This window comes from Ptychodera flava, chromosome 3, assembly GCF_041260155.1.
Source record: "Ptychodera flava strain L36383 chromosome 3, AS_Pfla_20210202, whole genome shotgun sequence".
NCBI classification, from domain to species: Eukaryota; Metazoa; Hemichordata; class Enteropneusta; family Ptychoderidae; genus Ptychodera; species Ptychodera flava.
Window position 1 is genome coordinate 12,255,220 of NC_091930.1, and position 16,458 is coordinate 12,271,677.

A 16,458-nucleotide genomic window follows, 5' to 3' on the forward strand; every position below is an offset into this window, starting at 1 on the left:
GATTCATTTTCAGTTGCCCACCATGAAGGGATTATCTATTTCAGGAAATCCTCACAATCTATTATCCATGGAGACATAATGGTGTAAATTTAATGCATGTTATTGTATGGTATAAGAAGAGAGTCAATTTATTACTTACGTTTCAGAGTCGAGACCAGATAGTGTTAATCCTTTAAGGCTCCTGTAACGTTTGATGTTTTTCTCCTTGTTTTTGGTCGGTTTTGTTTTAGTTTCTCTAGCTCTACACGCAATGACTTGGATTTGCCAGTAAATTCAATCTGTATGACATGTTCTTTGTCCGATGTAGGCGTTGACAAAAGACTCTCAGGCAGGACTAGAACCATTTATCTATATGGCACAGTAAGTGACCTTACCCACAATTCTCCTTGATCAAGATCACTCCTTTGACTGAAGCAAATTTCTTCTGTACACAGTACAGCTCGATCCGTATTTCAAAAGTCTGACATTTTCTTATAATCATAATTTTCTTATTTCCCATTTTGAATAAACAGGAGATCAACCCCTTTTCATGGACCAGATAGCAATTTCGTAATTCTGTCAACAGATATTTTTGACATCCATTCACAAACATTTTCAGGGAAAGTAAGGGAATAAGTTGTATCTGTGCTGGCAAAAGAAAGAGTATTTATTTTCTTTTGAATGATCACGATGAAGGACATTTGCATGTCTAACAGGTGATATGACGAGGCCATCTCATTTACTGATAACTTTACCTTCTCAAGTGTACAATTTTTAGCACCTATAAACATCGGCTTCTTATTCAATTAACTCTTGACTAAACATAATCAACAATTTCGAAGCATATTTTTGACAAATAATCACGAAATTAAATTATGTTTCAAACTGAATTAGCTTTTAGTAAACTACGTCTGTGTGCAAAAATCAAGGGGAATTTTCGATAACCTCACTTACTGTGCATGGCATTGTTATTGTACACACTTTATTGTACTTGAAGAGTTTATACTTTGCACTTCAACATTCTAAAAGAAAATTTTTAAAATAATTTTCTGTTTTGTTGGAAAAAATAGGACAACATATTATCAAATAGTATAGTTTATTACTGTCCCCTGCAGTACAACGGGTGGCATATCATGTATTGTTTATTCAAACAGTCTTATATGACTGACGATATAATTATGTTAACATTTCCATCGGGAGGATTTCTCAATCAAAGGAAGGGGGCACGGAACTGCAACCTTCAGTTTGAGTTCAATTAAGACATTTGTTTAAGTTCGTAGAGACGAGGGCGAGGTAATGTATTGCACTGTCAAACAGTAAAGGGAATATCTTTCATTAGAATGACTCATGGTCTCGTTTTGGTGCGTGTCACAAAGTTTTTGTGATGTGTTGGTAACTTCTTCATTGGAAATAAAATAATGGGGAAATGGAAAATTTGACGTTAGTAAGATCTGATTCTTTCACTCTTCTATACCTTGGACATTCAGTATCTATCTAACCTGAGTAAACCTAAAATATCTGTATCATATATCTTCCTCTAATCTTACATCTGCTTTGACGCCCATTTATCTGTATTGAATAAAGTCTCCGAAAGGTTATTGGTACAATGACCCTGTATGCTTGAGGATTGTACAGAACACTATACTAACTCGGAGTATAAACGTAATTATAGATGAAAAAATATTTCAGTTTCACGATTATTTTGATATAGGAGTATCAAGACCCTTGTTACATAACTTTCATTTTGTTCGGCGCAACCTGCAATATTCATTTCCAGTCGGAAAAATATGTTTTGTAGACCAACATCTCATACCAGAATTATTTGAGGACAGTCGTTTCTGAAAACACAACAGCCATATTAAATTATTTTCAAGGTACTTGATAAGTACCATAAAAATGTCAAATTGCAACCGGCAGTATTAGTATTTAAAGTGCCCGAAAAGTAAGATATAAATAGTTCTGCGCAATTCCCAGTTGACTGCCGTTCGGTCCGACTGTGCCTGGAATTTATTAAGGATGGCGAACGGAGATTCTTAGCAGACTGACCATGCTGTACGCATACGAGTATCAGCGCAACCGACTTTAATGAGTAGTGTTACGAAGGCAGTGGAGACGATCGACGAGTCACCAAAGACATTTAGACAATTGGAGAAGCATATTATGTCAAGCGATGGCACCTGTCAAGTTTTCCTACTGGGAAATAAGGTCTATGAACCTGTCAAGCTCGTCTACCGGAAATAAGGTCTATGTAGAACCAACGAACTCTGAATGTCTCGTGCAGTCAATACTTTGAAGATTCCTAGTACCTCTCAGTTAGTCAAAACGAGTTCACAAGTGAAAAATACCGATAGAAAAAAAAACTGGTGTAGTGATAGTAGTCCTTTTCTTAAACAGGAACTTCCCCTGTAAAAGCAGATTATCGTAAATTTATGCAAATGTAAAAAAGTCACGCTACTGATCAGATGTACCGTGTTTGATCACAGAATCCCATGATTTTGCGATGCTTAAAGGCATGTATTGCCATTGAATCCTGCATAAGATGTCTGTGAATATAAAGCGAGTAAACTTGAGTCGAAAATAAACTGAAAATATGTTAGATATTTTTTGTTGGAGAACGGATAATTGTTTCAAAATGTGTTCCCTGTACAACCATTTGACCTCTCTTTGCATGTCACGAAAGTGCCCATCATGATTATTCATATTTATCATACGGTCAAAGCAATACAATGAGAATTCAAAACTCCCGCCGAGTGTGGGCAAATGGCTGCGTCATCAGTAATCCCCCTATTGTGCGTCTACGGTCCTGGAAGTTCCTGTTTTAGGTACTGTGAGCCTAGAAAGTGAATAACTTAAACTGATCCTCAAACTTTCCCCAAGGAATCTTTCAGCCGTACTCTTTCAAAATCCAAAATCAAAATCAGAGGTAACCATGCAGAGATTGATAATAGAGAAATAAATTGCCAAAGATTAACCGATCTTTCAAATTAAAAATGGCCACCATCCTCATGTTAAATCTGGGTGAAAAAATAAAAAAATTTATATTTTTTGGAAATTAAGGGTGACCATTTTCCAGTTAGCAAGACTTTTTAAAATGAGCCCCACAAATGGTAGATCAGAAAAGAATCGTAAAAATTTTGGCGACCGAATATCTGTCCCCTGAGCGCGTGAACTACCTTGACTGAGGTTCTGATGAGTAACTGCCATGTTGATGCAGGATATTGCAATGAGGACGAGACAAATCGAGACCATATACGAAGCTCTAAACACCACTGCGTTTGTCTAGACTATTTGGGAATTATGGATAAAGCCGCGAGGGGCGAATTTAGTTTCCAATCGCACATATGGTGGCGTTTTCATCGACTTAAGATATTGGAGCAAAGTTGAATATCGTACAAGAAATATCTGTTGAAATTGATCAAAATTCAGTGGCGTCTTTATACAGACACATGGGTGTCTGAGTAGTACTAAAGAGTTACTCGTTGGACAGTATTAAATTTTATTCATTTATTCTACTTTTACTGTATCGAACAGTCGAGGCCCAATAACAGGATAAGTAAAACATAATAACAGGACTGTTGCACTATAGATGTAGCAAAGCGATTCCAATAAATTAAACAGGGAGGTGTTATAATATATAGCGATTATAATTATCTTTTCGAGGACAAGGACGGAGTGAAGGCAGTTTGCAACTTTTTCCGGAGAGTTTCAAATATTCCCTCCCCATAAGGAAAACGCCTATCCTGCAATCTTCGCCTTACATAGATTCCCATCTTCCTACCCGATAAGAATAGTTGCCCACTGCCATCTAACCACCACATAATTCCCCTTCGGCGAATTCCGCTATTCTTCCCCCTGGCAGGTCAACAGGCTTTATTCAAATCGCATGTTAAGCAAAAATGTCCAAACGACTGATGACAATATTTGCTTCACTCGCCCACTCAAACCAGCAAAAAGAAAGATCGTTGCCGATAGGCGTTGACTAACCCCTTAAATCCCGAACAGCTCTGTTGGCTCTCCCTAATATTTAATCTACCCCTCCATGGACAGTCCCTCTGTATGGAAAGCCATAGCTGCCTTATAATGTATGATAACTATATGTCACCTTAATTAAACATTACATGATGCAGATATGACATTATGTTATGTAGTTATAGCATTATGTGATGAGGTTATACAATTATGTTGTGAGGTTATAGCCTTGTGTGATGATGACATGCCATTATGTGATGTGGACATGCCTATATGTGATGAGGTTGTGCCATTGTGTGATGAGGTAATGCCATGATGTGATGAGGTTATACAATTATGTGGTGACGTTATAGCCTTATGTGACGAGGTTATGCCATTATGTGATAGGGACATGCCGTTATGTGATGAGGTTATGCCATTGTGTGATGAGGTAATGCCATTATGTGGTGAGGTTATAGCCTTATGTGATGAGGTTGTGCCATTATGTGATGAGGACATGCCGTTATGTGATGAGGTTATGCCATTGTGTGATGAGGTAATGCCATTATGATGAAGTTCTGCAATTATATGATGTAGACTAGTCATTTTACTGTGTTGTTATTTCATTATGTATGCCAGACAAGCCATTACGCTTTGGTGTTGCATCTTACGATGCTGACACCAGCCATTACGTTATGGTGACTCTTCGTTATGATGTGATGTTACTTCTTTATGATATGAGGAGGGCGCTATTTTCTTGTAGTTGAGGGCGCTCAATTTCTATTGAAGTACAAAGTAAAATGGAGGACATACTGAGAAGAGCGAATCTGTCAAGTTTGCTCCCCAGATTTCAGGAGCAAAAAATCGAAGAAAGTACAACTATATTGTCCCTGACCGATGGAGAGCTGACTCGATTAGGAGTCACCACCATAGGCGATCGTGTGAGACTTAGAGAATTATGTAGCCCGAAGCATCAAGTGAGTATTCTCCCAATGACACAACTGGCTCTGGTACCAGTACTACTACTAGTGGTAGTGCCAGTCTTACTGCAAGTACAAGCCGCATCCGCAGGGAGCGATCATTTTTGTTTTCGCCTCATCAGAATCCAGCCGAACACAGGCGAAATCGAGGAAATCGTGCAAAGAAATGTAAAGGACATGGACTGGACAGTTTGTCTGTCTTGCTGACCGTAACGCCAGTAGCGTCCCATCTTCTGAGATCAAACAGATACTAACTCGAGCTGGGTTGGGACTGAAACGACTAACTTTTGACAGCGAGTGTAAAAGTAGAGACTTGATGGATACCTTGATGTCCGATGCCGGATTTCCACAACTACGTGATTGTGGGGGTGTAGAATTGCTTCACTGTGCATATGCTAAGCAATTAAAAGTGATCACATGCAATTGGTCAGTTCCTGATTTGAAAACTAATTTAGGCTCTCAGAGTAAGATATATATTAGACCCATCCAGAAAAACCTGTCTACGAAACCTATCAGTTCAGAGACTGACGAGACTTTGATTACTCAGACATGTATGGGCTGCAACAAAGAATTTAATATTCGTGAATTACGTGATCATCTGTGGACCTGTACAGCACGCTCTGATGAAGATGAAGATGATGTATCCTATGACAGGAATGAAGAACAGGAAGATCTGAACATTATTGATACAGTGGATAACACAAGGTAAGTAAAATGCTATAAAAGATTTGCAATGTACACTTATCAACTTTGTGTTGTTTATATCCTTTATGCAACAAGTATCTAATTGTATATATTTGTGATTTTGTAGACAAATTCCACTCTCACAAGCTCAATGGGTTGCCCTTTGTGAACTATATAAATTATGTAAATTTGTTGCGTTGTAAACATTTTTGAACAATGAAATAATTTCCATTTTGAAAAACTTCTATCTATATATGTACATATATTTGCGTAACACACTATAGCTTAATGGCAAATAACAATAGTGTCCAGCAATTTCACCAATTTATACAAACTAATCAGCAATGAGTGAATAATGGCCTCATTACCTGATGATGACAGTTTTTGTGAGCAATGAGTATGGTTTACCCGCCAAATATTCAGACAACAATCTTACATGTCCATACCATTTATGTTTTGCAGTAGTGTCAATGAATCACATGTACATTGACTTGACATGAGATTTGCACATTGTATGATAGTTTGCAGTTGAGCTGCAAAGAAAGATGCAAAGATATTTCAATGTTATGTAAACAAATGAGATTAACTGTCTTGAACAACAACATCCCATTGTTTTTTTTATTTTCATTCAATGCTTTTATGCCTTAACCAATCTTGAATGAGCTTTTGTACTTTTGGCTTATAATCTTAATAACATTGTTGGCCTGTCCATTTAATAATCTCATATGATATAAACAATTCTAACAGATCAAGTAGTAATGTAAATGAGATTTTATTTTGTGTACATACCAATGATTGTATTGTCTGTGGACAGGTCAACATTTAGGTATCAGTTACCATACTTTATTATGCTAATGAAAGTATTTTAGGAAGATGATCTAGCTGACGTGAGTCTGTATTCATGTATCAGTATGTCATTCTGTCTGTCCATTCAGTTTTCTCAGAAATTACAATTAGTCCATGTATAATTCAGTGTGCTGATTTATCATGGTTGTAGGATGGAATTTCTTGGAATTCTTTAGTTCTATGTTTTTCTTTCTGCAGTGATACTGCCAATGGTACCACAAATATGATATCAAACATGGATGTCCAACAGTCTGCTGCTGCTTCAAATCCTGATAACACTGTAAGTAATTATTGGTGTACACAGCAAGACAACCAAGGCAGATTACAGTACATGCCTGTAACAGCATCTAATGCAGAATGAGGCAAAGTTGCATTTATTTATGCAAAGTATGTTAATGAGCATTGTTTATTTATTTACATTTAATGATAATGACTCATTATGAATGGTGAATATTCATTTCCCTCAAGCCTGCACTGTACATTATGTGCAACAGGGGCTGACTAGTACCTGTATCAGGTCCTGAAAAATAACCTCTGTTACAGAATCTGTATAAATTCAGATTTGAGGGCTGTATGCACAGTCCTGAATTAGGCCTGGTGGTGAAGGACTGTACACAGTGCTGTAATTTCTGACTGTATCCATGCAGACCTGTACACCGGCGTATGTACCATTGAATTTACAAACTAGGGCCTGATGCAGGGTCTGAAGATTTGCAGGATTTCACGTGTGAAAATATCAGACCCTGTCACAGGTCTGTGTTCACAGTACATATACGGTCCTGTAATACAGGTGCTGTACATATACGGTCCTGTAATACAGGTGCTGTAAGAGGCAGAGATTTCATACCTTGTCACAGCACTGTGTGCACAGCATTGTATACAGCCATACATACAGCTCACAGCTAGAACTGGATACAGACATGTTCTGTAGCCCCTGGTAAAACCCTGTGGTGTCTTTGCTAACACAGACCTATACCGCGGGCTATATCATGGCCTGTGTAGGCCTGTCATAGGGGAGATTTTTTTTTGCTGTGAAAATGTTTCACTGTGTGTGAAATCCTGATTTTATAAACATATGCCTTGTTTCACTTTCTTCACTTTAGATCTCATACTTTTGCAAGGAAGCAGTTACATTTTAGAGTAATAAACAAGATTGGATCTGTATTATAAAAGAAGAAATAAAGGACATTAAGGAACAAAGTCACTCATTTTTGACATTATTTCTATTGCTTCGGTTTCTTTTTGAATATATAAATTTTAGTAATTATGTTTTTTCACAGAAATGGGCTCAGTCTATGTTAGACACAGCTCATCTCACACCCTGTCCATGGACACAAAATGCATGATTCCTGACGTAGATGAATTTTTGGTGTGAACCAAAATGGTATTTTATTATAATTCATGTGTTGTGGCCATGTACTGGATAAGAGTTGAGTTGTAACAACTTGTCATTGAGAATATTTCTGTTAGTGGGACAAAATGAATAATATTTCATAGGAAATTCAAATTACTGAAATAAGGGAAAACAATGAGTGAGTTTGTCCCTTCATAAAAGATGTGTAAAGTTCCTGTAGCAGGTTGAAGCAATCTATCCTGTAAATTAGATTTTTGAAAGTAAATAGTTTGGAAATAAGTTGTTAAACTTAACCATTAAACACACAAGGTATTACAGACAAAGTAGGCTTTATATACCACCACTGTAAGGAGTTTGTCAATGCATGGCTGTCATGTGCAATATAAGACTTCAAATTTATTTTGCCAACCTCTTTTGATGCAGAAACAGTAAGGCAGGTTGATTGATAGATTGATTGATTAAGATGTGTGTGGGAGAACATTTTTCGGTGTCTCAGTGTACACATTCCAATAGTTTTTTCTAAGTCTGCATCTGTTAAAGGCCCACCAGCTGCAACTCTGCAAGATTTGTCTAACCTCAAGATATACTGTCATTGGTATCTATAAATTGAATGATGTAGTCATTAACTGAGACTCAACAACTTGCACTTGTGGCAGATTAGGTAAGAAGTTTAACAGACTGATTTTTTTTTAGTCCCCACGGACATTGACTTTTAGGTTTGGTCATGTCTGTGCGTCCGTGCGTGCATCCGTGTGTCGGTCAGTCCGTTCCCACAGATATCTCAGAGATGCCCGGAGCAATTTCATTCAAACTTGGTACAAGGAGTATTTCTTATGTCATACATACGAACATTGATTTTTTTTGTGATCTGATTAAATATGGCCATGTGACAGACATTTTATTAATAAAGCGGGGACTATGTCATTGAAATGACTTCTTGAAAAAGACCTCTATTTCTAAAGCAACCACTAAATATGATGAAACTCCGTAAAGATATTTTGTCACACACAGCTCTGATTGAACACAGTCAGTATTGCACCAATTAATGACTAATTTGCATATTTGATGAATTTTTGTAATTAGGGTGATAAGTCTAGAAATACAGCAGTAAATTTGATGAAACTTGGTTCAGATCTTTAGCACACAGTCTCATATTAGTGTACAAAGACACTAAGCATTGTTATGGGGATTAATTGCCATTTGCTTATTTAATGTACTTTGCTAATTAGTGGGCTATCTCCAGAACCACTGCATCAAATTTGATGAAGCATGGTACAGATGTTGATTTCTCTGTACCGTAATACTGAATGTCAATTAATTGCTTATTTGCATATTTGATGAACTTTCATAATCAGTGTGCTATGTCTAGAAATGCTGCATCAAATTTGATGAAATTTAGCACAGCTGCTGTTGATTTTTTGGGGTGTAATGGTGAGCATAGATATGTAGTAGTATCATGTTAATTAATTGCCAATTTGCATATTTAATGAATACTCATAATTAGGCTGATACGTCAAGAAATACTTCATCAAATGTCATGAAACTTGGTACAGATGTTGAGCTTACATTGCTTTAACATTTGAATGAAGACATTTATTAGTGTCATTCAAATTAATTGTTAATTTACATATTTAATGAACTTTCCTAATTAGGGGCTATGTCCAGAAATACTGCATCAAATTTGATGAAACTTGGTAGAGATGTTGATCTTCCAGTATCGTAATGGCATGCAAAGATAAGTTGTATTATCATGTCAGTTAACTGCTGATTTGCATATTTAATAAATTTTCGTAATTTGGCTGATATGGCGAGAAATGATTCATCTGGCAGCCCACCTTGGTTTTACGATGTCACCACCATGCAACTCATCTTTAATCACAGACCCAATTAATGAACCGGACTCCATCCTCTCCAAGGACTTGTAATCAAGTACCGCTTAACAAGTGGGGACTGTGTCATTGATGGTGACTTGTTCATTTTAAATTCCCGCTATTTTCAAAATCTTGCCATACAATTATTTGTGAAAGTGGAATGAATCTCTTTTCCTTCCTTACAGTGGGTTGTGTACACGCACCCTTTACACAGTTGATCATGCTGTGAAGAGGCTGTCATATTTAGGTGTGACACCCATTTATCATTTGTCTCACTGAAATCTCCCAATGCTGTCGTACTTTGTGGATAATCAATCACACTTGAGTAAACATCTGCGAGTAAGAATATGTATATGAACTTATTTTTATCTGAATATAAAATCATAAAAATGATGTCAAAAGTTGCAGCTCATGGGCTTTTAACCTGATGTACATGTATGAAATAAGAAAAGTGTATATCCTGTAAGTAACTAATGCACAACCATATTTATATTTAAAAAATGTCAAGCAGTACAGGAGACTAAAAAGCTCAATAAACACACTTGGTGTCAAACACATAATGTATATACCGGTATACTGACATATAATACATACATATGTTCAATTTGTTAACGTAATGAATGTTATGTTTCTTTTTGTCTAGCCAAATGATGACAGTTTACCAAATGAGGAGACTGTGGATGATGTAGTGACTGCAACTTATGAATACTGTAACACAAACAGTGTATCAGATCCAGTTGAAATTTTGAAAATTTTTCAAAGTAAAATGGTTACTGGCCGGAAATTAGACATAGAAGATTCAGCTGTTCTTGTTCAAGGTGAAACAAATTTCATTATGGTTAACAGATCTAAGATCTTAAGTACAGCATTAGATGAGATTTGTTTGATTGACAACCCAAGACTGACTTTGGAGGTGGAATTCTATGGAGAGGTATGTAATTAGCTTGCATGCTTTCTATGTGAGAGTTGTCAAGAACATTATGTCATTTTTTCAATGATTTTTGCCCTGTTTGTGAACAGTACATCTCTGCAACAAAAGAAAAATTCATTCTGTTCATTAGTAAATTATTACTAAATATTGCTATGCATTGAAATTTACGTGGACACCACTAGGTAATGAGACTAATACACATCTACAAAAAATTTCTACCAGTCTGTTCATTTATGGCCACCATGGCGGGAAGTATCAAAGGTGTCCTTTGTTGCCGCAATGTGTGTGAGTGTGTGTGGCTTTCTGTCTGTCTGTCCATCTGTCTCTCCATGGACGGATTTATTCCACTCATAATTTTAGAACCATTGAGTCTAATGTCATCTAATTTTGTATGTAGCATTGTTATGAAAAGCTCTAGATCTGATTAGATTTGGTGGGTGTGGTTTACTAATTAAATGCTCATTTGCATATTTAATTATATTCCGTAATTAGTCCATATCACAAGAAGTACTCAACGAAATTTAGTTGAACTTTGCACATACTGTAATCATCTAATGGCATCACTATATCACTATAGTATGATAAAAGTTACATGGCTTGTTAGTCAATTAGTCATTTGCATATATATATATATATAAATATATATATTATATATATATATATATATATATATATATATATATATATGTTCGACTGTGGTTTTTCAGGTTGTCCCCAGTGTTGTCGGTGGCGTGGTTATGATATATTCGTTTGTAGGATATTACACACGTACCAATCTGCTGGTTCAAATAGTTTATTATATCTGCACAACGTTTTGCGTTGTGCAGATATAATAAACTATTTGAACCAGCAGATTGGTACGTATGTAATATCCTACAAACTAATATATATATATATATATATATATATATATATATATATATATATATATATATATATATATATATATATATTATATATATACTGGTATATGAGTTTAGCGTTGTCCCTCCGGGCCATGTCTCAATAATTACTCAACAAAATTTATTTGGACTTTGTACATACTTTTGTCGCTTCTAGAATTAATATTATAATAGTTAAGTGGCCATCGCTTATTAATTAGTTGTTCATTTGTAATTTAGTGAATTTGAGTAAGTAGGCCATATTTCAAACATTACTGAATCAAATTCTTTTGGATTTTGCACAAACTTTGATCATCTGAGTGCAATAATATGATAACAATTCAGAGGGTAGTGGTTGTTAATTAATTGTCATTTGCATATGTAATGAAATGTACTATATGGGCCATATCAAGAGAAATACTCCACATTAGCCTTCACAGCATGTAAAGAACTTGTATTTGGTGATGTGTGACACCGTAAGGGACTATTCATTTTATACCTTCCTTGCAATATAAGACATCATTTATTATCTTCATATCTAATTTTAGGCATTACTACTTGATTACTTGGACCCTGCCAATGCCGTGTCGAACTTTAATTTTCTATTGTTTCATCATATATATCTTCAAAGTTTACATGGTGACCCCATAGTTTATTCCATATAAAGTCCAACATATGATAAATAACAAGAATTCATTTCTTTGCCTTTGTACTGTCTTCCTAAGTCATGCCCATTAACCACAGTGTCCACTTAAGTCTCACTGATTGAGTCCTAATTTACATAATTTTGATGCACATATTGCAGTGTCATATGATCATTTTCCTTGATATAATGCACATTGCATTACAGAAGTATACCTGTCATAAATTGTTCATGAATAAACATGTCTTTTTTTTACACTCAGCTTTTTATATGAAGTTACTTACCAATAATTCTGCTACCAATTACAGGAAGCCAGGGACTTAGGTGGCCCAAGGAAAGAATTTTTTAATGTTGTTCTACGGGAAATACATGCCAAGTATTTTGAAAATGGCTTAAAGCAACATCTTAAAGAAGACTATAAAACTGTTGGCATCATTATGGGTAAGTTGTACAATATTTAAGTATTTAATAGGCATGCCTTGTCTTGTTTCTCAAAAGTCCATACACGTACTTGTGCTATACTACTTACTAAGACATACGATTAATCAATGCAAGTAAGTGGGAGTAACCCGTACATCTTGTCTCAGCCTCTCCATTTGAAAATCACAGCTAATCAGGTATGAAATTTAAACATGCAAAATGTGTAATATATGTTGACTTAATAATGTGTACAAACCTACCATGTCTAAATTCTCATTTTTTAAAGTCAGATACAAGCCGTACACTAACATGTCAAATTAATAAAATTTACTATTCAAAAGTGACTTCAACTGAAAAATATCTAATATGTAAACATAAATTCATTTGATTATACATGTTAGACCAACATGTTTGATTTCAACATTTATGGAAAATTCCTCTGATTTGACAATTATTATTAGTTTCATAATAACAAATAATGCCTTTTCACCAACTCCTGGCAATCACTTCAATTTACAGGAAAAAGGGTCCAGTTGCAGTTCTGACTCAAATTAATGGTGAATACTCACAGATACAAGGAGTGTGCTTATGTTTTATTGTGTGTTGGACTTGTCCTAAAAAGTACTAACTAACATTCCTTTTCCATAGAAAACAATTTTCTGCTGGATACAAAGTGTGAAATAGCCTTTTTAGCTACTATGGACTATACAGTCTATAGAAGCTATTGGGATGGGTATCCGTCCAGCAGCCATCATCAGTCTGTATGTATGTACGTTTGTGAGGATGTCTGTCTACTCAATATCTTGATAACTGCAGTACTTACAGACTTGATATTTGTTGTGACGGTAGAAGCAAATATGACTATGACAAACTAGTATTTTTTCGTTGTTTGATATTGTTGAAAATATGCAAATTAGGTCAAAACCGTTTTTGGCAAAAAAATCATCTTCTTCATAACTGCTGGTCAGACAGCTTTGATATTTGGTATACAGGATGACCTTAGTGAAACAATTTCATATAGTTAGGAAATGCTTAATTTTGTGTTTGGAGGGCGATTTTTGCCATTTATATGTGTATGTAGGGTATATAGAGGGTCTGTAAGTATGAATCATACTGAAACAATTCTTCTGCCATAAGAATATTGCCAAAGGACCTCTGCACTTGCTATATCTGGTATTATAGTATGTACATCCTCTCTGCCGTCCATGTCTAGAGTAGCTTCAGGGACATTGGCCCTATGTTTAAAAATGTGATTCTTTGGTTCAAACTTTTCTTTGCAAGACTTTAAATGAGTTTTTGTTACTCAATGTATAGGATTAAGTACACTACAAAATGGAAGAATTCCACAGTTCATGGGTGAAGAAGTTCGTCAAGAGCTATTCCAAAGCCCCTTTCCGTCACCATGTATTGAGCAACCTAGACAAGGATTTGACAAACTTGGCATTTGCAAGGTGTGTCATATACCCCGGTATTTAGCAACCAGGCTTCCGTATTTACAACTGATACACAACAGAACTTGTCTGGTATTTCTCTACTCGCATTGAATATTTCAATATTGCTATTAGCCATCATGGATAACTTCCTTGTTGGTTCTTGTTTTGTGAAATTGTTAAAAAGATGCATGAACAGGCATGATTTTAACCTATGTCTTCAAAGGGGCAGTTATAAAATACTAGAATGTCATTTTGGCCAACCACTAGTTACACGACTTTGCAAAAATCTGGAATTTTTCCATAGTGCTTCATATTTTGCATGGGAGAAAAACTCCGAACAAAATGGAGCTTTAATGTACCATGTGATCAAGAGCAAACCATTGTTGTTATGGATACATCCAGTAGATATGCCAACAATATGAAGATATACAGTTGGCCGTTTACGTGTCATTGGGTCAACAGGGCTAGACATATCCATAACAACAATGGTTTGCACTTGATCACGTGATACAAAGCTCCATTTCATTCTGAGTTTTTCCTCTTGACTATCAGTTAACAATACACAGTACTATAATATCCCGTGATTCGTTCTCATTTGTACCATCAGAGATTAGCCAGTAAAGCCAGTCACACGTGGAGGGAGAATTGTAGACCACTAATAAAAAATTTTACAATGTACTTTTGAGACTCTCATTGTCAATTACCATTTCAAATGATTTTTATTTCATATTTGGTATGTATATAAATACAAATAAGAACTTATATGGTGAGTCAGTGGCGTCTGAATGTATGTATGTATGTATGTATCATTGTATGTATGTATGTGCGGATGTATGTCTGTCACATGCAAAAGCTCCCAAACCGCCATACAATAATATTACCATCACAGTATTTGGTCTACAGGTAGACCCAGGGGTTGAGATGTTACGTTTGTTCAAATGAACATGTCAGTGTCATAATATGCAAATGAGGTAAGAAAAAGGGGAAATCCTGCAAATGTGCGGGAGTGGTGGCAATAACTGAAACAGCCCACACATCTGAGTTGGAAATTCTGTAATCTCTAACCTATTTGTATGCAGTGTACCTATTATGTGCAGGAGTGGTGGCAGTGACTGAAACAGGCTACTCCACTGACCTTGAGTCATTTCCTGTCATTGTTCATGAACTGATATGCTGAAACCATGAAGGACTGCGCTGAAACATTCCTCTGCTAAGCCTGTTCCTAAAGTTGACCTCCAGTACCTAAAGTTTCAGACATTATTTACTTTTGTCATTCTTGTTTTTCTGGTTTAAATATTTCTTGATGGACCAATTCAAACCAAATATGAGCACACTGTCCTTGATGGTATTTTTTAAAATCATGCATTATTGAGAGAGGAGATACAAATGTTATTAAATATTCAAGCAATTGCATAACCACTGTACAGAAAAGTTTAAAGTAAAACAGAGATACTTGAAGCACTAACAAAAGATGCAGATTTTTCTACTGACAAGACAAAGAATATTTACATGTTACATGTTAACTTTCACAGAGATTGGCCACAGAGTTAGTCATCTGCTTGTTTCCTCCAAAGTGTGACATTTGCAGTACATGCATACTGCGCTTTCTTTAAATTTTCTTTAAATTTTGATTTTGAAACTTAATTCATGGTAAAATTTCCCTACATACTTTTCCTATATAAAAATTAAATAATTTTATCCTTAGGCTTGTCAGTATTTAAAACAGAAAAAGGTATTAAAATGGTAACCTTCGATGGTACAAATCATGGAGAATTGTGGGTAAAATATTGTACTGTGCAATAGACATGCTGGCAATACTACCTTACCAAAAGTTATTTGCATTTTCCAATAGTTTTCGCTTAACTGAAGTACTGGGGTATGTGTCCTTGTGTGTTCTAACAATGCACGTGAAACAATTTTAGTGTTAAATCATATTGCTATGAGAGTTGTCTTACAGGTTACATAATTTGTCTCTTTTTACAGCTTGCAAAGAAATTACCGCTTTTGCTGCATTTATTTGTTCCAATGCCAACAGTGCTCTAACATTTAGAAAGCTGAAAACTCTTCTGAAGCCAAAGTTTAGTCCTGAAGGATCCAATAATCGAAAACTTGAAAATGATGTGTATGCCATCTTTATCGCTTATATGAGAGAAGCTGCAGGCAAGTGCTTTTACTGAAATAAATAGATTCTATCACAAACAAGTTTCTTGATGTAACATAATATAAATTAAATGAATATTTCGTATTAATCATGGGCTAAGCTTAATGGTCATAATAGAATGTATTAATAATAATAATAATTTATTTTTCTAAAGCGATTTCCATCAATAAAATATCAAACCGCTTTACAATAAAATACAAGATGAAAATACAATAATAATAAAAGTACCATAAAAATGCTCTGGTTAAAATACAACAAGTACATTAAAATACTCCGTTAAAAATACAAACTCTACGATGCAACAAGTACATTAAAATACTCCGTTAA

General features: G+C 35.4%; 1 protein-coding gene across 1 annotated transcript; it reads left to right on the forward strand.

The window, feature by feature from the left end:
- The first annotated feature begins 5,223 nt into the window (after positions 1–5,223).
- On the forward strand, positions 5,224–16,147 carry LOC139127476 (uncharacterized). The gene is made up of 5 exons (XM_070693404.1): positions 5,224–5,612; positions 6,636–6,717; positions 10,306–10,593; positions 12,426–12,558; positions 15,954–16,147. The coding sequence occupies exons 1-5, from the start codon at positions 5,224–5,226 to the stop codon at positions 16,145–16,147; spliced, it is 1,086 nt and encodes a 361-aa protein (XP_070549505.1).
- The last annotated feature ends 311 nt before the right edge of the window (positions 16,148–16,458 follow it).